General features: G+C 41.3%; 1 protein-coding gene across 4 annotated transcripts in view; it reads right to left on the reverse strand.

Moving 5' to 3' along the window:
- The window catches only part of LOC116326539 (plexin-A1), a 178,155-nt gene that overhangs the window by 20,334 nt on the left and 132,837 nt on the right, over positions 1-24,984 (reverse strand). For all 4 annotated transcript variants that reach the window (XM_039612261.1, XM_039612262.1, XM_039612260.1 and 1 more), the window contains exons 11-20: positions 23,051-23,147; positions 20,255-20,445; positions 13,944-14,095; positions 11,026-11,149; positions 10,764-10,900; positions 7,830-7,997; positions 4,828-4,921; positions 3,565-3,801; positions 1,675-1,818; positions 154-388 (exon numbers count right to left, since the gene is read on the reverse strand). In XM_039612261.1, coding sequence (XP_039468195.1) covers positions 154-388; positions 1,675-1,818; positions 3,565-3,801; positions 4,828-4,921; positions 7,830-7,997; positions 10,764-10,900; positions 11,026-11,149; positions 13,944-14,095; positions 20,255-20,445; positions 23,051-23,147 — 1,579 coding nt within the window. The remainder of the gene's footprint in view (positions 1-153; positions 389-1,674; positions 1,819-3,564; positions 3,802-4,827; positions 4,922-7,829; positions 7,998-10,763; positions 10,901-11,025; positions 11,150-13,943; positions 14,096-20,254; positions 20,446-23,050; positions 23,148-24,984) is intronic.

The following is a 24,984-nucleotide window of genomic DNA, read 5'->3' on the forward strand; positions in this document are numbered from 1 at the left end:
GGGGCATGGGAGTTATTTGTGGAGAAAGATGAGAGAAGTATGTGGGAAGAGAAATGGAAAGAAACAAGGAAATACCAACATCATAAAAGTGGGTTTTCTCATTTTGAGTGGCTAACATCACACCCCTGACACACAGGTTTTGTTTCGACTCACCTTCCTTGCACTCAAGGGCCACCCTAGACTCTAGGTTGTCCATCTGCAGCTGTAATCGCTTTAGAGTGCGGTCGGCATCCCGCGACTTCCTCTTATAAGCAATCAAAACCACAATGATAACCAGCAGGAGGAGTCCACCTCCTCCTCCGATACCAATGATGGCAGGCAGGGTGAGAAGGCTGTCTGAGTAGATCTGCAGTGTCCCTGGTGAGTATTCAAAGCCTCCAACACGCACCTACGAAATAGACACATTCAGAAGAGTATACTATTTTGCCTGGAGAGCAGGCGCATGAAAGACCGCACACACATACGCAGAACAAAAGCAGGTTGGTTGGAACAGTATGTGAACGAGCTCCAAGCAGATGCTGCAAACTACTTTTCTTTTTATCAGCTAAGAAATAAATTAGCTGTGTTACAGGTATGAAGAGCTATGTATGACTCTTGCACCGTGTAACTGTAACAATCACAAATGTATCCCACATGATGATTTTAGTCCTACAATACAATCAAAACATATTTCAAATTTTATGTTGGCAAATCAAGTTGTGCTAAGTAAAGCCAAGGGCAGGCTACAATTCCCCAAAACTCTTTACATGTTTGTCAATATCTGTGCTTTGGGACAATTTTTTGGAATGAGCAAAAAAAACATACAGCTTTACTTTAGACACACACACACACACACACACACACACACACACACACACACACACACACACACACACACACACACCCACCCACCCACACCACATCAACACAGTTCTTGCTCACAGAAAATGGGAATTTAAAAAACCCAACAACATTTGGATAGGTTTCTTTCCCTCTTCTTTATCCTCCTTTTATTTCATCTTTAACTGGCTTAAGTCTATGAAATACCAAATAGAGGAGGGTAAAAATAGACACAGACCTATCACACCCACTAGCCATTTTTTGGTCTCTATTGAATATCAATACTATTGAAATCCGAAGGAGGATGCCAGCCAAAACCAGACTGATCAAAAGCCTCTAAGACATAAATACAGTTGCAAATGCTGCCAGCGTATAAGAGAAGCGATACGTGTGTTCATCTGCTTGCAGCTATATGAATGGGTAAAGGAAATCTAGAGTAATTGAAGAGATTTAAGTCTGATGGGTGGGGAAGAAAGAATGAGATGAATGAATAAAAAGGCAGGAAGTGGATTGACATTAAAGAAGGGTGATGAATAGGCACAGCGGAACAGCAGCAGAAGGAACAGGGGCTGTAGCGGAAAATAGGAGAAATGTGAACGCCAGATGCACCAGCAATGGAATGAATTACAAAAAAACCCTAAATGAAGCAGGTTGATGAAATAACAGGTATTTAACACAGAATCAATATAACTTAGAGAGAGATGATGTTCAGGTTTTGTAAAGCTGTATCCAAACCCTTAAACCTGAATGACACAGTGATCTGCTCAGATTGTGATAAATCAGGGGTGGAAGTGAGACAGAGCGCACAAAGGGAAAACATTACAGAAATGTAGATAGACCTGAAGTTTCACTCACAGTGACTTTGTGTTCTCCGGTCAGATTAGGCCATTCACAGAGCAGCTGGCTCTCAGACAGGGTGAGAATGCAGGGCGTCTCCCCGATCAGCACTGTATAGTTCAGCTTAGCATTTCCTGGGGCTGCAGGAATTAGGTTACGACCCTGGAAACAGACACACTTAAGTTACTTACACACAGTCAGGGTATGGTGGTTGATATGAAGAGATAAACTATACAAAAGCAACATAGTTAGAGCCATGACCACGGTAAAACAAACACTTGTCTTTGATTGGCTCCGAGGTATATGTCAACAGTTCATCCACTGCCCGATGTGCAAGGTGCTGTAAAATGTAGGTAACCATAGCAACAGTACTTCTGATGCTGCCAGATAATACCTCTCAGAGAAACCAACCAAAATCACGAGTTAAACTGTCTGCAAATATGACTATTACTTTGATTTTTGTGAGGTCCCAACCTGTTTTCCTTTAATCTAACACACTAACACTCGTGGTGTTATTTCATTGATTCAGCTGAGGGCTTACATCACAGCGAGCTGTCGAAAGACTCAAAAAATGTGTTGGATGCACTAAAAGTATTGAGTCCAGTTGCTTCTGTGCCATCTTCACCTACCCTTCCTCATGCTCTCCATGCTTTCCAAAGTGGGGGAATTAATTGCTGGACTTCTAATTTGTCTGCAATTATTTAATAGGATGCAGTTTCTTTGCAGCTTATTTCTGCAGCTTTTTTTTTCTTTTTTAACCGGGAGCATGGCAAGGCAATCAGAGCATTTCATTATGATGATATTTAAAGTTACAGAGCAGAGACTCATGAGTCTTAATTCTGAAACTCCACCCAGATTGGCTGAGAGAAAAAAGGTTTTAGTTTTCCATGAAATTGCGTGATAATTTCCTCCCTCGCTCCTGAAAGCCTTTGAAGTTCAAGGGGAGAGGTGACATGACAAAAGGCAGCATAAGTGGGAGGGGTAAATTCGCTCTGGATTCAAATGCGCGCTGCCTCTATGGCTCAGAGTAAACATGCCTATGAAGTCTCTCTTTAGAAGTTATCGTATAAAATCTGCGCAGGTGGCACAGCAATGCATGGGCCCACTTTATAAACATTATTTCCCTTTGCAACTGATTTTGAAAAGCAACTTAAAAGCAACTTTTTTTTTTTTTAAATGTCTGTAAAACCCAATGGAGACAGCAGGTGGAGAAATCACATCTCTCAAAGCTGACACATGTAAAAGAACGATGTGTTGAAAGAAACGCGAGAAAAAGGCGAAAGGGAAGAGCCTATACAGAAATGTCTGGAGCAAATCATCTTAAATGCACATCAGTGTCTTATCAGCTGCACTGGAAGCTGACTGGGAGGCATCTGGTTATAATTTTTCATTATCTATTTGAGAGATTGATTTGTTAACACTGTTGACAATACTCGATATTACTAGCACACTGCTACATGCATCTGCCGTTACTGTTTTCTTGTATGTCAAGTGAATGCCAGCACTCAACTAACCTTCTTTTATCCTCGAGTCCTGGGATATGGGGACATTAATCCCTCACCTTTAAAGGGTAACCTTTCGTAAAAAGCTTTAATACTAAACAATTACAAACTCAATTCATAACATATTTCTCCACCCATTCCAGGTAAACTATGTGAAAGAGGAGACACAGGCACAAAGAAAGTGATGCAAGAAGAGACAGGTGAGGCTAAAACAAGATAGAGAAGATTATTAGAATGACTCAAGAACAAAAAGAGGCATAAAGAAGACAAAGGGCTTAGTGGAAAAAAGAAAACGAAGTCAAGAGTAAAGTCAAGAATAAAAAGACAAAGAATGTGATGGATGTAAAGCAAAGTCAGGCTGAACAAGGCCAAAACAGATCAATGCTAAGAGCACAAGGCAATTTACCTTGAGTATGAGTGGTGAGCTGGGCTTCAGCTCCAGCATGCCGGTGGGGCTCAGAGGTTCAAACACAGGGTCCGGGTGGTAGCTAAAAGTCTCGTTTACCACCAACAAAGAGCGCACGTCATCCATGACAAAGCCAATCTCATCAGGACTGCTGCCCACATCCGAGAAGCTCTTGTCAGATCCAGCCACAGAGGGCGCCAGACACACCATTACGGTGTTGTTGAGGACCGTACAATTCTGGTAAGAGAACATAGAGTGGGGACAGGTGATGAATACATTAGGAATACAGGAGGAAAAAAGTAAAAGGAGAAAAGAACAAAGAAAATGAGAAGTTCAGATTGAGAGGGTGATTTAATTTCCTATTTAACAACCTTTCTACTTTGTTTAAGATGCCACTTTGGAATTAAATTAAAACAGGTAATTGTTTTAATCTTTGAATAAAATATATGTTAATTCAAGCGTAATCAATAATATTTATAAGAGCTGAAACACAGGTATATGGTGTGAGTGATTAAGTGTCTCAGTAATAACATAATGAGGAAGAGGCTGGTTTAATAACATCAGTGTTGTAATCAGTGTTGATATCATCTGTAAATTTGCCGTGGGGCACGACACTTAAATCAGTCACCGTAGAACAAATTAGACTGTAATGGCAGAGAATCTGGAGAGGTCAACCTGGAGCTGATAACACAATACAGCAAGAGAGACCTTTGCTGATAACGCAGCATGTCATAGCCATGCATTATGTGCCATATGACGCATACTGAAGCTGGAGGCAAGACATAAAGCACAACTGTTTTTATAGATCAATAGATGCATTAACCAAAAAAAATAAAAATGGTTGCAGAGAGGTGAGACAAGGAAACAACAATGGATATTTTTACTTTTAGCTAAGAGTGGGAGTGGGAAAAAGGTTAGCTAAGCCCCATGGTGCTAGGTGAAGAGAGGGGGATTTGCCAGAGCTACTTTATTGCTGGTTGACATTTCAAAGGTTAAACTGCTAAAAGGAAATTCAACATCAAAAACAAACAGAAAATGGGCCCTTGGCTGGTTGACCGATGGGTCAGGTGTGTGAGTCTGCGTCCCAGGAGTGTGTGTGTGCGCGTTATCACCTTTTTTTGTTCATGGATAAGGAGAGGGAGCCAGCATCAAGACAGTGTGAATGAGAGACCTGCAGTCTATATGGGCTTTAGCCCACCTCACTTGTCCAATCAATGCATTTATAATGTGAAATAAAGTGTTTACAGGTGTCCAAGCACTCACATTTTCCGACTTGGCAGCTCCGTACTTGGCTCTCATTTTCGGCTCCTTGATGGTGGCCAGATTAGTTCCAGTAATGGTCAACTTGGTTCCTCCACTAAAAAAAAAAAAGAAAGAAAAGAAAGAAAGATGAACATAAAGTTAATCAAGACAAAAGGAGAAAACAAACAACCAATAAAAATATAATACATTCTCTGTGGGAGCAAAGAGTGCCCTCCAGTTGGTGATTCACCATTTGCCACATAGTCACTCCTGCTGTAGTCTTTCACTCAGACTTTAAGGAAATGATTTCTCTAATGTTCAAAGTGTGTTTAAACAGCTACACAGGCTGCAGTAAAAAACAGGTAACTTTGTAGCATTACCCATGAGAACCTGAAGCTTCTGGCCTCCCAATACCACAGCCTGAGACCCGGGGGACATTATCAGAGTGTACCGAAGCTGCAAAGCGGTATGAGATATACATGGCAAAGCAACAGTGTCAGTGATCTGACATTTTCTGTAACCTTTACACCTGTGACCTATTCAGGTCTATGTGACGCTGACCAGTAGAGACATGGCTAATACGGGTGTGGGGCCTATTCCCCTACAATGCCTTCTCGTCAGCCTCTGCTGGCCTGCGATGCTGAACTTTATCTGATGTGAGGTGTTCTGACAGGAGCTAAATAAGTTAGCATACAACTAGCATAGAAAGCTGAAGTAGAGAAGCAACACACAGCTATTGTGTGTACACAAAGACACACACATAAAAATACAAATCATATACTCAATCATGTTTTTCACATTTTCACAAAAGGCTAGGACTAAAAAAAAAAAAAGAAGTGCCACAGTACTGTTTAAGTGAAACAGCTGAACAGGAAGCAAGTGCAGGTATGGAGGTGAGGGCAGTCTCAGGGCCTGAAGTAACACCATCCCTCAGAGGGTGATGGGGCTTGAGGAGCTAGGAGGGAAAGAAAACTGCCTGAGGCAAGAAAGTTTACCGCTTTTCAGAGGCTTAAAGGTGCTGACTGAGGCTGAACAGTGTCTGCTGTGAAAACTGGGCAAAGTTATTTTTATGTTTTACAGTTAGTTTCACATGTTGATGGAAGAACAGAAAATTCTGTTGTCGAGGTGGCAACGCAAAAAAGTGTGTTAAAAGAAAAGTTCTTAACACTAATTTGTGGAAACACTGTATTTCTATGAGGATAATCATTTCCATAGATATGATGCAAACTACATGATGTACTGTGTGCACTGTACTACTCTGTGTAAACACCCTTTAGTGTCCTGCAACTGCTGCAAAGCCATGTATCTGTGCTGTTAATCCAAGAAACTCCTCCTGAAAGCGCGAGAACAAAAAACTCTGTAGTGTGAAATTTGTGAGAATGAGCACTCTTTGAAATAGCTCCAGGACCAGGGTCACCAAAGGGGACACAGCGACAGAATAGCTTGGTCAATAAAAAAACAAAACAAAAACACAAATGGCCCAGAGAAGCATGCGACTCCTACTCTGGGAGCACTGACTGAAACACCAAACACAAGCCGAGTGCTAAGGTTATTTAGCCCCGAGGCTGACGACAGTGCTTTCTCCTATCCTCAACCTTTCATTCATTCCACTCCAAATTAGACTCCTTTTCCACTCACACCTGTTTCACATGATGGAAGATTTTGTCTTCCTGCAGAGTTTTAACCATGACTTCTAGTTTCACCTCAACCCCGTATGACGATGCAGTGAATGACTGTAACACTTCCTAAACAGACAATGCATCCGGTGGAGTAAGAGCTGATACTAATAAACATCTGAGATAGAAGACAAAAGTTGCAGAAACAAATAATTTACTATGCCTTGTCCTGAAAAGCTTTTTATGTGAACTGTCTGCACAAAGTACAGTTACTTTTGAAAAACAACTTAATACTGACAAATCTGAACCAAAGGCGAACATTATTTCACTTGCTGAGCATCTTGGAGCAACTGTGTTGAGATTATGACATGCAACGTTTATTGGTTTTTCATTCGGGATTTACTTTTGAACATGTTTTCAGGGCTGTGAATTAACTTTTATTTAGTCATTTTAAGTAAAAGCAGCAGGAAAACCCCTACCAAAACTTACATATGTAAGTGGTTCCAAAATCATTGGAACCACTACAGTACGTTTGAAGTAAATGAGTCAACAGTGTGAGTGTGTTTCAGTGTGTTTGCTGGCTTCATTTCTCAGCTGAGAAGTATGGGAGTTTCTAGGTCATGCTAGTAAGCCCATTAGCATGTGGACGCTTTCCCCCCCCCTCTCTCCACAACACAGCTTGTGTTGGAGGAGGAAATCTTCCTGTGGCTATGTAGACTCATTTCAATAAGTCAAGTAATATTTACAGATACATCTCTGCTGCAGCTCATCAACTACCAGCACACTGCATCAGGAGTCTCCTTGACTGCTGTTCCTGCACTCAAAGATTTGCTTTAGAAACATAAAGATAAACTGAATAAATAATGTTTTGAAAAGTAAAACAAGTGTGACAACGGAGAGGGAATACGCTCTCCAGAAACTTCATATTTCAGATTAGTTGAAAAAAAGCCAATAATTTGCTCTACAGTCATCACCGGAGATCAATAATGTATTCATGCGTTTGTATTTGTTTTGTTCTGTAGATCTAGGTACATCAAGCAGAATTGTAGATAAAACACCGTATTGATATAAATTATAGATAAGGAAATCATCACATGATATGCTGATGCATTATATAGTGAATGTTTGATAGTTCGCCATATGAACGAGTGAGCAAAACATTAAAAATACAGTAACACATGACAATACACCTCCATTTTCTAACAACTGCTCTAAAATATTCAGTGTTTATCACCTTCAGGGTTGGAAGACACTATGTAAACAATGAGAATTAATTGATAACTCAAATATAAGACTGCATTATCTTTGCTCTTCGATACAACACAGAAAAACAAAAACAAAAAGACAAACATGAATCCAAAATGTTCAACCATGTTGTCCTGGAAGTAGCACTGATTGGTTCCTTACCTGGCGATACTCCAGTCAGGCTCGATCTTGAGGATAGTAGGATCTTCTGTGTAGCTGAACTTGACATCTGGGTTTCTCAGCTCAGCAGCATTTATGTCCACCATGACAGGTGTCTGGCCCGTGGCCTGGCCTGCTGGGGTTACACACACTATCTCCTTGGCGCTCCGCCTAAAAGTGTGGGAGATATAAGAGAGGACAAGAGAAAAGTGTGTGGCTTTCTGTCTCATAGTGATCGAGTTAAGGATTAATGCTAATAGTTCCTGGAAACAATGAGTTTTTAGGCACCCCAAACAGAAAAACACAATTACACAGGAAGGAAACTCTTGTTCATCCTTTCAATTACTTGTAAAATATTTATCCTAAGTGTTAAAAAAAAAAAAAAAAAGCAGGCTGACGCACAGACACGGCGGTGACCGTCACATATCCACAAGGCCAACATCTTTCAGTCTGTCCAGCCCTGGTTTCGTCAGCCTGAATCATACACTGTTGTACTTCAAAGCCCTTACACACTCTCCCTCTCTCTGTCTGTCTCTCCTTCCCTCCTTCGCTTTCTCTGGCTAACAGATCTGAAGTGGCAGATCAGGCTGGTTGTCTCTCTGTGTGATGTAACTCCCTCCCTTGCAGACAGCCAGCCAGCTGTGACCTGCTGTGAAACTTTGCGCTGCTGCCAGAAACTTTGTGCTCCACTCCAGTGGCTCATTCCACTTTCCCCTCCCCACCGAGGGAAGACACTGCTGGAAGAGAAGCGGTGGGGATGGCAACCTATGTGGGCATACCTGTGTACGTGCACAGTGTGTTGATCAAGTGTACTGTGTAAAGGGTTTGTGAATTTCCATATAAATGCTGTTCACAGGCAGAAGATTAACACTTACTCGGGGTGTAAGTATGCTTTTTGTGTCAGTCGACGTCTGCTAACGCCCTACAGAGCACTCAAAGAATGTGCAAAAGGATGCGTATGAGTGGTGCAGACATGGAGGCAGGTGGGACAGTATGAAATTTTGAACATGAGAAGAGCAAGCTGATCTGCACACAGATCCTGCCCCAACTATCCGCTGTGAAAATAAAATCCACATAAAACAAAAGATGGAGAAGATGAAAGAACAAAAATCCATTTTTGCTTCTTTGGCCCAACATCTTCCGGGGATTTCGGGTGGGGTTTGGCAACTGAACAAGAACGGACATATTGGGGGTCGTTGTCCCAGGAGGAAATTTTATTTTATTTCCTTTCACAGGGTCCTCAGAGCGAGAGGCTGCTGAAGAGGGGATGAAGACAGACGGGAAAAACTGAAGGACGCATGAGAAAAAAAAAAAAAAAAGGTTTTCCACATTCCACTAGTGCTGTGTTTCCATGGAAACAGTTTTCACAACGCTGTCACCGTCAAGAGTGCCTGTGGTGCCGCGTACGTATTTTTGACAAGGTTGCGGCCACACAAAAGAAGCCAGGAGGGGACACAGAAAGGAAAAAGAAAAAAGGAAAGAAAAGGGGTTGCACAGAGAGATAAGAGGATGAGTGACTCGGGGTAAATAGGTTTTGATTAAAGCAGAGGCCCCACTGAATACAAAGACACATTAAAGAGATAGACTCAACCAGTTCATTACTTTGGCCATAAAGGTTATTGCTGCTCAGTGAATGAAAGGCCAAGACTATTATGTTCACCTTTCTCGGGATGTGCTACAGAGCTTTAAATTGGCCTCTACTTTTGCTTTTGATATGATATAAAAAGAACTTGATGGGTCCAAGCTTATTAGTTTAACCTGTCACTTGTTGCCTGAGAGAACGGAACCACTACAATAAAAAAAACACCACTCTAAAGCAAAGAAACAAGAAAAGTGGAAACAAGGAGTATTCCTATACCACTTCCTATCTGACAAACATAACCTCCACAAGGAAGCTTCCATCAGACAAACCTTTTCAGTATATATGCGATTGTTTTAGGGAACTAACAATCTTTTCTGTGATGTTTTCTTGTGCCATCTGCCAGACACCATACATGATTGGATTTAGTTCAAAGCCCAGTTTTTTGTGAGTCTGCCAGCAAGAGACTCAAAGAAACAATGGAGTTCTTGGCTAGGGGAATTAGAGTCATATCAAATTGGATCAATGTCTCCTCTTCTTGAAATCCAGACACAACCTCTTGCAGACTGAGTGACAAGTGAAGATAGCAGAGAAAGATCATTCCAAAAACTAAAAAAGTGGGAGAAAAATTACATATTTCAAACATCGGTTCAAAGCAGCAAAATGTAAGTTACCAATTACCAGCAACACCATATCATTCCTTTCAAATTATAGTCATATCTTTGAGAAAATGTGGGCCATGCACTTAAGCCATCCACAGCACAAGAGAACAACGATATCGGCTTCACTGGGAAAGGCTACACTGTCATCCTCACAAGTGCTGGGAATTACAGCACTGCAGGTCATCCTGTTACCCGCTGCTTTTGCTATTCCTGCTGCAAATCGAAGGCACTGACCAGGGAAGAGTGTCATACATTAAAAACAGGGAATAACTACAATTATTAAACACAGCAAACGGTGGAAAAAGTTGGCAAAAAAAGAGTAGCAGATGTAGGAAAAAATATTCTGCATTATATGGCTATTATTTGTCTAAAGAGCGGAAATAAAACAGCTACATTTTAACTCAGTAAATCAGTAGTAAATCTGCAAACATTTGATTACAACATCTTGAAACAGTAAGGCCAAATGGTTCCTCTCCACTGTTTGGAGAGCTTTAATCAACATGGTCCCCTGCCTCCACAGCAGCACAACACAAGTTTAAACTGCCATTTTCTTAGAAAAATCAGCCTCTGTAAAAACCTTACATAAACAAGAGTTCTGTGACTTCGTTGTAAACTGCCCCCAAAAAACCTTCAGGTTGAAACACTTGAACTAAAAGAATATACTGTAGATACTCCAAGTACTCTGGATTAACTCACCTCTCGAAACGGCAGGGGTGGAGTCCAATCTTCACAGACACAGCGCTGCCCGCGTTGAGATGACTGCCATCAATAGTGATCCTTGTTCCTCCAGATAGCGGCCCGGTGGAAGGATGGACTCGTGTAAAATATGGGGACTAAAGAGGGACACAGACAGAGGCCAAGCAAGTTAAGAGTCACTTATCGACTGGACCGTGGCGGCCAAATACATGTGTTAAAATCATCCAAAAACACAGTTGTAATATACATCAACAACACTTACCACAAAAGTGAAGGCCTTGCTTGAGACGGTTTTGTAGTCGGGGTGACTACACTCTCTGACACACACTTCCACCTGAGCCTCCTGCACTCTGTAACCTGTTGCATCATTTAGCCGACACACAATCCTGAAAACAAGAGGGGAAAAAAAGTTTATCACTATGTAAATGAGTGAATGTTTTCAGTTTCAGTGTTTGCTTAATAGTGTGACAACTTGGTCAAAAAAAAGGGACAGAAAAAAAATGAGGAATACTTCTTTTCTGCTCTGTCTAATCAGAAAAGCATTCAGATAGTTATAAGTGAAGTGTTTCATTAGTTTCCATCTTATTCATAAAAATAACAAAAACAGAGCAAATGTTCTATTAGAGATAATGTGAACTGCTACGAAACGAAAAGCTTTTCTGTGTGTGTTCATGCATTAGCGTGTATTGTAGAACCATAAGCTGCGCACTTGGCCTTGGGCGCTGGCTAGCCAAATGAAAATCCACAGGAGAAATGATTGAACATGGGGAGGAATGGTGGTGTAGCCCACAGGGAGAACACACACGCACACACACACTCATTTCATGTTTCACCCACTGGAGACATAGTTGAATGTTAATTAGCTAGAGCGCACGAATGAGACAGAGAGAAAGGACGAGAGCGCAAAGGAAGGAGGGAGTCGGAGAAGAAAGGAGAAAGAAAGAAGTAAGAAGGAGAGAGGGATAAAGGGAAAGAGCTTGATTAATTGAACAAGCTCATATCCTACACATCACCTCAGCTTCCCCTCCCTGAGATGAGTTATTAACTCTCCTGCTTCCATCCACCCTGCAGGTGGCCATGGCAACTGCATCGCGGCCGCAACAATGAATTTCACATTGCGATGCTGTGCGTTTCCATTGTTTTTACTTTCCCTTTCATTTATTCCCTGTCCTCCTGCTATGACAGAGGCCATGATTAAAATGCTGGACAAATATCAGTTAGGAATGCAGCTCCGCTTGCATCATTATTGCCCAGATGACAGGTGGCTACACTGAGCTGGTATTACGTGGTTAGAAAGTACATTAGCAAAGATGACAACAACATAAGTTATGCCTCAATCAATCAAATAACTTTGGTGGAATGTAGAATGGTAGAAAATTCAACATATGTCAAATTGTCACATAGTAACTACTAATAAGGCAATAAAAAGAGAGAGCTTAGGTTCTGTTTTTCTTCACAGCTGGCAATGATTTACTTTTCTCAAAGTGAAGTTAAACCATGTAGTGAATATTTGATGACTTAGGTGGGAAAAGGCCACAGTTCCTTGCAATCCAATTCTTTCCAATCACAGAAACTGTGATGTAGAAGAGGTGGCAGAAGCAGAAAGCCAGAGCGAGAACAAGGTGTCTACGTTTTGCCCAACAGTCATTGCACATCCTCTTCTCTTTCGCAGCTGACCTTTGACCTGTGCTGTCAATGCTGTGACCCCGTCTTGTCTTCTGCGCTATGGCTCTGATAGGGTCACAAGAATGACGAGTGCAACCAGGACACTAATGGCACCGTATGGCTAACATCACTTTTAATTAGCATGACAGCCTAACTGCTAACCGCGCCCTCATCTTCCTGCGGGTGCTATGGCAACGGGCCAAAAGCAGCATTATTGAGCTGGCTGGGTTAAACGTCACCACCTTGACATTTTGGATGTGATCACTTGGAGAAAATGAACATGTTTGAAAGAAAAAGTTAGGCTACAGCACGGCCTCGTGATAGAAGTAAATGTAAAACTGCTCCGCTCTGCCTGAACAAAACAACACACGAGTTTATAAATTATAAATCAAGACTGACATGTCAGTACACTACTCTAAACCCACTAGTGAGTGTGGAACAGCATTCTGTTTTCCTGACTGTCAAACCATCAAAGTCACATTTCTTCTGGTTTCTTCTTAGCGAGGGTGGCAGAAAGAAAACCAAGTCTGCTGGGACTGTGCTGCAAAACTCAGCAAATGGGGCATTTTTGTACAATGACAGCAACATGGTTGGAAATAGAATATTGAGGACGCCTCCAACTGTGACGAGCTTCACCAATTTTTTCCTCATCAGAAAATGTATCTTGTCTGCTTAGATGAATACAACATAAAAGAGAAAGTGGGACTCATCTTGTAATTTCATTGCCCCAGTATTTGGAGGAGCTATAATGGGGCACTGCCAGTGTGACAGTGCCCCAGATTTCTTCTTATTCTGAATGTAATTTAATTAATGATTCACATGATATCATTTACACGTGAAATAAAGAACATTTTTTCAAAGAGGCACCCTGTTAACGGTTAAAACAAAGAGCTCAGTCATAGACTGAACATGACTGTTATTCATTACTCTGAGTTCTACCCAGGATATACAACTGCAGTTATTAAATGGGAGTTAAATTACATCTGCGCAATCTGCTGTACTTCACCATTTCCCAGAAAACAGTAAACATAACTTAATTAGAGTGTTCGCATGACAACCTTTCATATGAAGAATAGCTTTCAGTGGATGTATATTGCACACTTTTGATAATATTAAATCCACTTATATCTAAAAATGGGTCAAATTAATCCTAATGAGGCGAGTTATATGAGGTATTTCAATGCTGCTTGACCTGACCTGAGCATTAGTTGAGTTGAAAAGGTTTTATTCAAGTTGCTGTCAGAGTTACTCGGACTGAACATGTACAGAAAGTAGCAGTACCATGCACAGCTTGAGGCTATTTGTGAGGAATTGGTTTTGTCTGTTAGTGGAAAACAGCATTTAACCTTTGAAGGTTTTATGAAACAAAGGTCTGAGAGAGTCACAGGGCTGTGCTTAGCACTCAGTGTCACAACAATAGGGGACAAGACAAAAAAGAAAGCAGTGAGTTTTAGAAAGAGTGAGGTTTAAATCAGTGGGTGTAACAGGGTGAAGAGAGAGACAATGCCAACGTACTGCTCGGCGCTAATGTATTCGTCCTCCTGAGGGTTGCACGTCACTTTGCCGATACGGACTCCATTCTGGATGTCTTTGAACTGTAGACCCAGGTTCTCACCAGTGATGGTCAGCATGGTTCCTCCCTGTCTGGGCCCAGTCTCAGGATACAACTGGGTGGAAGACCAAAGAAAGGAGGACATAAGTGAAGCAGAACAACACATGTGGCGTATATTGTGTTTAAGCATGAATGGCAGTTTACTTAGGTCATTATGGTCATGTTTCATTCTGCATGAATTACATTCTTGCTACCTCATTAAGCACGATGAAAAATGACCTTGAATCCATTAACTCCACCTCAATTCAGTCAAACATTCACAACTTGCCAACTCGCACACTTAACCTGGACCTACCCATCAAGCCCTCACTTACGTCCCTCTTTTAATGTTGTGAAGATTAATAGGCTGAATACAATTAGAACACATAGTGACCCCTGGTTTCTGCTTTTTCTTTTTCCCTAGAGGTCTGTGAAAGGTGTACGGAGGTGCTAATGGCTACCCGAGGCTAGCCTAGTCGCTAATCATGGCTCTATTCATTCAGCCCCAATGCAGACAATGGTAATCAGTCTTTACTAGTATAATTAGGGCTAAAGCTAATTAGATTAGAACACGGCGGGGCAGTGGGGTCATTTGTTGCAACAGGGAGGGGGGTTATTGGGGAGACATTAGTGGTTGGATGTCATGGAGTGGGGGTGTAGGCTGCCACAAAAGAAAAATGATCGATTATGAATCCTGCTTTTTTTTACTTCGAAATTTTCTGCTTGGTGTATAAAAAAGTTGCTGTGTGGCACAAAAAGCTCTACAAAGACAAACACGTCAACATTGAAACAAAGGGGCAAAACAGTGACCAGTCTCCCGTATGTTTTATTTGATTGGACGGTTCAACGGTCACCAACAACTAGAATATGGCCCATTCCACTTGTAAGTCTTTAGAGGCGGCGCTGGAAGCCTGGTGAAACACAGACTTAAAATGGTTAATATTTGTGCCATCCAACAAATTACTGAAAACCGTGTGCAGCTATGTCAACTCACTCAATTTGACCTCCATATCACTCTTTGTTCCTTCAAAGGTCAGCACTGTCACCACAATTCATTAACAATTTGATTCATTTGTCAAGCTTCGCTAAAGCTGAACTTTACGCTGTGCAAATTTACTTTTTCTCTATGAAGAAATCCTTTAATGACAGTGATTCTAGTGAAATTAAGTGATTGTGGTCAAAACCTTTGCCATCTTTAAAAGTGGTGCAACTAGTCCTTTGCTTTATCAAATTTACACATTTAATCTATTTTAAAAACAAGGATGGGAATACACCAAGTGTTGAAAAAAGGTGACAGCAGGGATAATGTATTCAAATATTCAGGTTTGTAAAAGAAATAATTTAATAGTTTAGGAAATACTGTCAGCAGCTAGTTAGCTTAGCACAGCATAAAGAACAAAGGTGGTGGAAAAAAAAACCAAAACAGCTCAGATATCTAAATCATTACAAAATCCAGCTATCAGCACCAAAAGTCACTAATTAACATATTATGGCTTGTTTGTGTAAAACAGAAATATTATAATATGGCAATAGGTAGAGCCATTGCAGCTGCCACATCTTGCATCCAGTCTTTGTGCCAAGCTAAGCAGCAGTCGTAGCTTCATTTTTACCACTCAGACATAATGACAGTATCAATCTTACTGACACCATGCCAACAATGAAAATATGTTCTGCAATATTCAGCTTCTTTAAAGCTTATCTACAGTCTTACAGATTAATTAGATCAACCTCTCAACCCACTCAAATATGTCCCCACCTGGTGCTACAATGATACCCAGTCTAACACTATGAAAAAGGTGGCAGGTTAGTAAAAGCCACAGGTGTTTAGAAAACCACTAACACAAACACACAATGGGAACAAAGCCAGTGTCATGCAAGCCAGAAATGAAATGCTGCACATATTAATTAATGGCTATTTATCAGCTGGCACTCCATCTTGAACTTGTGTCTTTTAATTCAGTCTCTGTCTCCGTCTTTGAGAGTGTGCCCAAATGTATATATTTTAGCTGGAGACAAAAGAATGACTGGCATGCAGCAGTGCTCCAGTCACAATCTTTAGATATGGTAATCAACCTCTCCTTCTCTATAAGCACTGGCTTATCAAGCACACAGACACACAAAGACAGAGTGAGACGCATACACACATGCACGTTGTTCCAGCCACAACCAAACAACACAAACAAAAAGCCCTTTTTGATAAAAGCCACCAGCCTAAACACTCGCTCTATTCTCCTCTCACCATCATAACGCTCTACACTCATTCATACTCGCTTTTTTCTCTTTGTGGCTGACTTGTCCCGATGTATTGGAGGCTTTATGTCAGGCCTATTGTGGCTGGCTAAGAAGCAGTGCACAGATAGCATCTGCTAGTTAGAGGAGGAGGAGGGGGGAAGGGGGACATGGGCAAGGGACACAGGGGGAGATGATATGAACATGGTGTAAGGCTTCTAGAGTTTATCTGTGATATGAAAGGCTCTCAAAAACAAAAACTCACAAGCAATCTGATAGAGGCAATGACGTGAAAGAAGAGAGGGATCAAATAAGTCTTTAAACGTTAAATGTTTCCATGTGACTGAGTCAAATAATATTAGCTCTGAAGATGTGTAGCCTTATAGAACAGGAACAAATCTGTGTCAGAAGTCAGAATCACATCGGGGCCAATTATATCCCTCTGGCTGAACTCTGATCATTAAACAAGTACATGAGCTTAATTAGGACATCATCGTGGCTGACATCCAGTTACAATCCTCCCCTTTATGAATGAGCATGGCAAGTATTTACCCAACAGTGGGTAAATACTCCTATTTTTGTAACAGCGGGGGCTTACTGTTTAGCTCCAAAATACAATCAGCAAATCACAGAAGCATGGTCAATCAATGCCCGTAAAAAGAACAATATCTATTTCTATATTGATAATAAGGAGGTTGCAAGCAAGAGGGTAAGGAAGATAGCAGGTAAGGGAACAATAAGACCAAAGGATGAGATTCAAAATAAGGGAAAGGAAAATGAAAAATACTGAATACTTAAATAGACAGAGGAAATGGTCGGTGGAAGCAATGGAAATTAAAAAAAAGTGTTGCCAAAAAAACATAAAGGATGAGAAAAACAAATGAGACTAACTAGAAAAAAGAGATAAGACATAAAGAAAACTGGCAAAGGCAAAAACCACTAAAGCAGTACATGAGGGAGGAAAGATTGGCCATCAGACCCATTTATGCACTTTATTACATATACAACATCAAGAAACACTCACACATAAACACATGGAGCACACAAGCTTACCACGTGCTAAAACCCTAAAAATGCAACCCTCCCACACACACACAGACTGGAATGGCCTGCGTTGTTTTAATTGGTTTCTAAGGGCTAGCTGTGATGCTCTTCCTGTCCCCTAGGAGATGGCAGGCAGGAGATGATGGATGATGGAGGGCCAGGCAGCATCCAAGGCCAGTACCAGGACACTGCTGTGCTACACTGGGACACAGTGGCATACAGAGAGAGAGTGTGTGTGTGTGTGTGTGTGTGTGTGTGTGTCCCTATCCATGTGGCTTTGAATGCAATTTTGAGAATATAATACAGACTACCTAAGTTGTAGCTTACTTTATTTTTGATTTGGAGGCTTCTGAGAATGTGTGGGCACCATTGTGAGTCTTGCTGGCTTGTGTGAGTGTTTGCGCGGGCTCAAAGACACAGACACACACACAGACACACACACACACACACACACACACACACACACACACACACACACACACACACACACACACACAGGGAGTGTTTGCTTGCTTGGAAGGAAGTACTAATTAATCTTTGTGCACAATGTCAGTGCACAAAAACACAGCACAATAAAAATAGCACTTCATCAGCTTAACAGCCAAATTCTTACAATGTCTAAAATCATCATTTAGTACCTAAAACATTAATTGCTGCATTTGGAGAGAAGTACTAGGTGCCAAAGCTGTTAGTGGCACAGAAGCCACACTGCACACTACTGAAAAATATCAAATGGACAATAGCCCACTCAGAAATAACACTAAATAAGTTAAACACTTGCTGCTCTGACAGCTCTTACTGTGTGTACGTTGTGCACACATGTGTGTCTCCAGTGGTGTTTCCTCCCCAGCTGAACACACATTCCCTGGTCCAAATGAAATTAGTGGTTAATCCACCAGCTATTGGCCACACAGCAGCTAGCATGCTGCATAAATGAACAAAGCAGGCTGAATCAGGCAAAAAGAAAAAATAAGATGAAACAGGGAAAAGGGGATTTGACCAAATGGTTGCTAAGAAGTGGAATAATATTCAATTTGTGTGGCCAATGTGATGCACTTTGGGGGGGAAAGATAAAATGGCAGATGAAAAAGGAGAGATTTTCTTTGTCATCTGCAGATGTTCTTTTGGCGTTAAATGTCAAACTGTAAATGTCAAAGGTGGAGAAGAGAGGTGAGGCCAGCGGCGCAGCTTGGTGATAACGCTTCCCCCAGTGTCTCTTTCTTCTCCGCTTCTTCTTTGTCTCTTCTTCTGCATTCTCAAACTTGCAGCGCGTCTCTTCTCCTGCTGCTTTTTGAAGCTCTTTGCCAGCTTTTTGACTGCCACCAACATCTTGCCCAAGGGCAGGATTTACCCCTACATATGCATGCAACGGCACATGCTTGTGAGCACAACCCCCCTACCACCTCCCGTTTCTCTCCCGCAAGCACGCACACACAACCCAGTTGCCTCTGTATGCTTGTTTCAAAGAGATAACTGAAACGAGCACGAAGAGCGAGGGAGCATTAGCAAACGGTTTTATCTATGTGCCAGAGCTCCAATTAACCAGTATCTTCATTACACATTCAAAGAGACGAACCCATGTCACACAGGAAATGGACTGAGGGCTTCAGTCACACAAGTCAACATCAATGAAATGAGCGTGGATTTTAAACATATATTTCACACTCATTTAAATTGAAGAATTTAGATGATTCTTCAGCTTATTTGAGATACATTTAAAGGAAGAAATGCTTGGCTGAAAGTTTGAATCACTGTTGGAGACACAGTAAAAATGGAAGAAGACAGAAGACAGACTGACGAGAGGGCTGAATGTCAGGACGCGTCTCACACAGCAGTGCATTGCTTTCAAACTGCACTGTGTGTGTGCACTAGTCCCAGTGGTGAGCTGTAGGAACTGTGACCCAGGTCGCACTCAGACGAGGACCACCGCCACGGTTACTAGTGGCAACAGATGGTTACGCTATGGTGTTTAGACGCCTCGGCTCTGCCAGCCTGTCAGATGAACACATGCACATGTGCACGCACATATTCAGCACCCGTGGCGGGACACAATTAACGCACTACCACATCCTCGGCTTCTTTGTCTCTCTCCAGACAACCACCCTCTCCGACTCTTCATTTAGGTGCATGTGTGTGTCTGTGTGCGCTTCTGTGTGAAGCCGTCGTCTCTGATCTCGTCACTGTGTTCAGTCTTGGAGTGTGTGAACTGCCTCCTCCTTGCCAGCCCATCTGTGTTGCTGTTGCAGTCTTAGTGTTGGCTTCTAAGTTGTCTATCCTCTCTGCTGTCTGCCCTCCTAGGATGTCCCCCTCACTCTCCGGGGCCAAACAATGACACTGAGCAGGAAGAGTTTTCAAATCTCCTCTTTTGAAAAATTTGCTTTTACTAATGATCTGGCTTGGATTCTTGTAGAAAAAACATATAAGAGGCAATCATAGCCTGCTTACAAGTAACATACTGTAATGTGAAGCCTCTCTTCTCAGACCCCTGAGTTGTTTGCAGTGAGTTGCTAGGTCATGAACAGCCAAACAGCAGCGTGAGTGTGTGCTTTAGCAATGCTTAGAGAAGCCTATTCTCTTTACCTTGAATTTAGCTGTTCCATGCAATGTTGTTTTTAAAGTGGGCTAATGATGAATGTGGACACTTTATGATTCACATTCTTTGCTCAAACAGCTTTCATTCAAAGGGGTTTTTGAAATGGTGTGATATAATGAGCTGAGCAATTACAAAAAAAGAAACTATTTCTGCTTTATTTTTCTCTTCAATTTTGTAGTATCCATCAAAGAGAATATTTCTGTTGTGCACAGTCCACTCTGCATGTAGTTATTATATGTCTGGATATAGGGGTCTGTGTGTATGTGTGGGTACATTTGCACAACAAGACATGTACCATCTGTTATCTTGGAATCATGCTTAACTGCAATACAATATGTGTAAGCATGTGTCATTATTATCAAGCCTTACCTTGGTGATCTTGGGGTGAGCACAGCGGCTGTTTCCTGTTGTGGCATGCATCCAGGTGCTCTCTGGGGGAGTACACTCCTGTCTCAGGGAGCACTTCTTTTCCCCAACGCACCAGCCGCACTCAAACCTGGGGTTTGCCTTCAAACACATCCCACAGCTATCCCTCAGTGCATAGCACTTATACAGGTGAGCTGAAGAGAAGGAGGGAGAAATGAAGCCTTATGAAATTATTACTGTTGAACTGAGGATACCAAGTGAATAAAACATCCAATCAATATAATATGTTAGAAATGACAGGGTGTGCTAGCGGTTAGCACTGTGGCCTCAAAGACATCAAAGAAGGTACTGTGTTTGGACCTGCTGCCCAGCTGGAACCTCTCTGTGGAGTTTGCATATTCTCCTTGTTTGTATAAGTCCTTGCACCAGTCTCTTATGTTGCTGCTTATCAGCTGGATTGTAACTCCCTCCAGTCAAAGACTATCTTATTTTCAGACTGAAATAAGCAGATAAGAAACCTGACAGTTTTCTTTTGAATGAAATTGAATTGCTTTATTTTCACTTCCTCAGCTTTATCATAAAATTTCAAAACTTCTTCAGTGTCACTGAGCCAAAGTTGAGTTAAGGCCCGATTTCCCAAAGGCCCGAGGAACAGAAGAGTAAATCTTTCCTCTCTCTGTCTCTGCTATTCCTTCCCCAAATCCCATTGGTCACGGAGCAGCTTTAAAGAAACCCTATACCAATTACTGGCTGCTAAACGACTCGTCTTTAATTACATTAACCTATCAGTATTTAAGATGAGTGAGCATCAGTTGCACTCTACTAGATGATTATCATCACTGAGAAATAGAGAGGTGGCTGGCAGAGAAGGGAGAAGGAGGACGAGAGCCACATTTAGGCTGTAGGTCACTGCCTGATGTGTTACATTTGAGATAACACACAATGCACAAAGTGATGAGCCCCACTCAAAGTAAGACTACAATACTACAGACACGCCTTTGTTCACATGGTACAAACACATGTAGACCAGTTACAGCGCTCATACTGAGAAATATCTGACATTTAAGACTACAACAGCTTGCTTGCCTCAATTAGACTACAAAGAGTGATCAATAAACAGCACAGACAAATGGCAATAATCACTAACTTACAAACATGTAAGACATAACGGCAAATTCTGGCAGTAAATACTACATACAAAATACCTGTTACTTGTTGTGTACATAAACATTAATGAGTAACAACCAGGAGCAGAGTATGCTACTCCCTCTGTTGTACAAAACTCAATGTGCATTTCATCCACAGACTATATCGAACTGGCGATGATGTTACTTTACCTCACAGCAGGGGAATAATGTTACATCCCCCACTGTGCTTTACAACCCACAATAATTACGAAGACAGCATTATAAAGACTTTTACCAGTAATTATATCCAACAGACATGATCTCATTGTCTTCTCCCACAGTGGTGCACTGAGAATGTATATGAGTTTAATTATTACCCCCCAAGGTTCCTGGATGAGGTGTGGTTTCACATTAAATCAAATATAATGCACTCAAATACCGTTTAAAGAAATATATACGTCTTCTATGCACCATCACATTAAAATAACACAAGTCAAGCTACACACGGATGCCTACAACACTAAAGACATTAACAAAGAGGAAAATGCAACAATATGCATACAAAACATGGTAAAAATCTGGTTAAAATCAAAGAGTTATGTGTAATTGTATATTAGTGGGTGTAAAGTTAAGACTAAGTGTAGCGGTCTTTTGCACCTTGACTCATGACGCTTGCCAATTTCTGCTTTGTTCAAATGGTACAATTTGCAAACAAAGCAGAAATTAGCCTCATTGCTCTACAACATGCACATACTGTACATCCTAAACGTGGCTCAATAGACTGAAATTTAAAACATTTAGAGAGAGAAAATATCAATTACATTGATCCCTTTGACACTGGTTGCTACCCATTAGCCATGACAAAAGAGTCTCGTGGGGTAAAACCTGAGCCTTGACAGACGTAATTATTATTCAATATATGCATTAGTGAATACAAATGACCAAAACTAGAATATGTGAACTCTCTGGCATTGACAGAGGATTTGAGCACATTCCTCGGATGCAGTGTTTAACTGTGCGCTAACAAAAGAGAAAAAGCAAACAGTTTAATAATGTGACTGTTTTGACAAATACACACAGAGTTATCTCGATACTGTTCTCAAATATGTACCTGTGTAAGATTGTGTCAAAATGTAACAGTATCTAGGGTAACTTGAAACAGCTAACCAACTAAAAACACCCACCCACTAATGCATCCATCTGGGTTCTGGTGGGGGTGGAGCCTATCCCAGCTGTCATAGGGTGAGAGGTAGCTGCGGACAGGTTACGAGTCTGTTGCAGGCACCCAGTGCATTCACAGCTACGGCCAATTTAGAACCACCAATTAACCTAACATGCATGTCTTTGGACTATGGGAGGAAGCCACTCAATAATCTCTCAATAGGCCAGCAATGGCTGCTTTTTGACTGTAGTATTTGGGGGTAATGTACCATTAATGAAGCAGAAAAGATGATTGGGTGATTATTACAAAACTGACACACAGCATAGCTTTATAAAGAGAGCTGATTAGAGTTATAAATATAAATGTTAAGGTAAAAAAAAAACAAATGTTGTACGTCACTGCAGGACACTGAATTCCTTCCCGGTTTTTAAGACAAATCTAACTCATTCAGCCACATTCAGTTCCTACCATAAGTAAAGCTCACCAGTGAATGACACCACACTTACTCACCTTTAATGTTATAGGGGTTGTCAATGACAAAGTTTCCGTTCCAAACTACAGACAGGTCGACAGGCAGGTCGCTGATGTCATTACCCTCATAATTATACTGAAATATAAAACAAAGAGAACGAGATTAAAATTCATACTCATCCATTCAACATTTTTCTTACATCAGCATCATCATCAGAAAACATTCCATCTTTCAATGAAATTCTTTCAATAAATTCATAAGAGCGAGAAAAAAAAAACACAGCTAATACCAAGAGCAAACTCAGTTAAGCTAGTGGTTGGTAGTAATGTCATACCCTGCGGTGCTCACACAGTTGAAGGGCCATAAAAATGAATGATGAGAGACAGGCTATATTGTGATTTTTACACACGGCACATCCGCCGCTGCCTGGCAGAGCGCAGAGTTGATTAAGAGATTGGAATCCCCATCACTGTATGACTCATTCCATTCCAGTGATGAATGAAACGCATAATATATCTCTGACAATAATATTCTCATCTAATTTCATTTTTGCATCCTGAACTAATAAGAGTTGAAATGTAATTGACTCATCGTTGGCATAATCAGTTTTACGGAATTGCTTTAAATGAGACAACAAGCTTCAAAAGCGGTGATGTGATGGCGGCGTGTTAACTGAACGGGTAACGGAGAAAAGAGCTCCTGTGAGTCCCTGCCCAAACTCCCAACATATAAATTATCAATGACAATTATCACCAGCAAATAAAATGCAGCTTTAGAAATTACACCGCCTCCCCAATAACCCCTGCTGATGTGAGGTAAATACAACATCTTCATCAAGAACTTCACAGACTTCACCGAGACAGGTTTTACATTATTAACGTCTCTTTCCTTAGCTGTATTTCAGATGACATAAAGCGGACACTATATAACGAGATGTGTGTGTTGTCTGTAGCAATGTTGAGGTGATGGCTGGTGAGACTTCAGATAATGACCTAATGGTGCCCAGCCCCTCTCACTACCTCTGGTATGGTCAGTATCTCCAATAGCCTCTGGGTGAGAGATAGCAGGACTTTTCTCTTCTAGTAGAGTGGTGATAAAATCCAATGTGAAAGCCCCAAGCTCGGGGCTATGAGCCCTCAAAGATTGAATCTAGCTACAACTTTGCCACTATGTGATATCACCCACTCCACTGTGATACTGTGAGATTTATCCTGACATCTGTAATAATAGTGAATTTGAATATATTTGAGGGGGGAAAAGACTAAAAAATGTGCACTGAGAAGATAAGAAAATGAGAGGACACAGCAATGTCACAATGTGTGAATGGCTGATTAATTCTTTCATCACTTTTTTTTGTGATTGGATGATTTACATTTAGCGGGCCCTGAAGGCTGAGACGCTGATATCCGAATAAAGAAAGACGTCTCCATGCATCTCAGAAAAAATACCACTTTGCTCTTAGAGCTGATTTTAAAGGCAAATTCTTTCAAAATGTGTTTTCAGGCAAATTTTTGCACTCTAATTTATTTAGCAGCCGTGAACTACTGAAACTTTTACTTGAGCAACTCTACCTGGAAGCTGGCCTACAGAACACTGAAAAAAACTTTTACAGTCTCACTGTAGATATAGCAAGCTCTGAATTTAGACAGCGCTATTGCATTACAACTAGATTATTAAGCCAAAACATTAACCTTGGCACAGCACAAAATGATAAGGTAGGGTGTGAAAAGCAAAGTGGATGGGCAAACAGAAAAGAAAAAACAGCCAAATGATAGAAGACGTGAAAATACTTGGAATTTGTGATCAAAAGCTCAGAAGTGGAGAGAAAACAACAAAAAGACAGTGAAAAGGAAGGATGACAAAGTGGGTAAGGAGAGGGGGTATAGAGCAGGTAATGCAGCAGAAAGGGTGAAAGAGAAATAGCGAGGGCAAGATGGATAGAGAGAGGTGATTGTGTGTTATTCTGTGGACA

This window comes from Oreochromis aureus, linkage group 5 (assembly GCF_013358895.1).
Source record: "Oreochromis aureus strain Israel breed Guangdong linkage group 5, ZZ_aureus, whole genome shotgun sequence".
NCBI lineage: Eukaryota > Metazoa > Chordata > Actinopteri > Cichliformes > Cichlidae > Oreochromis > Oreochromis aureus.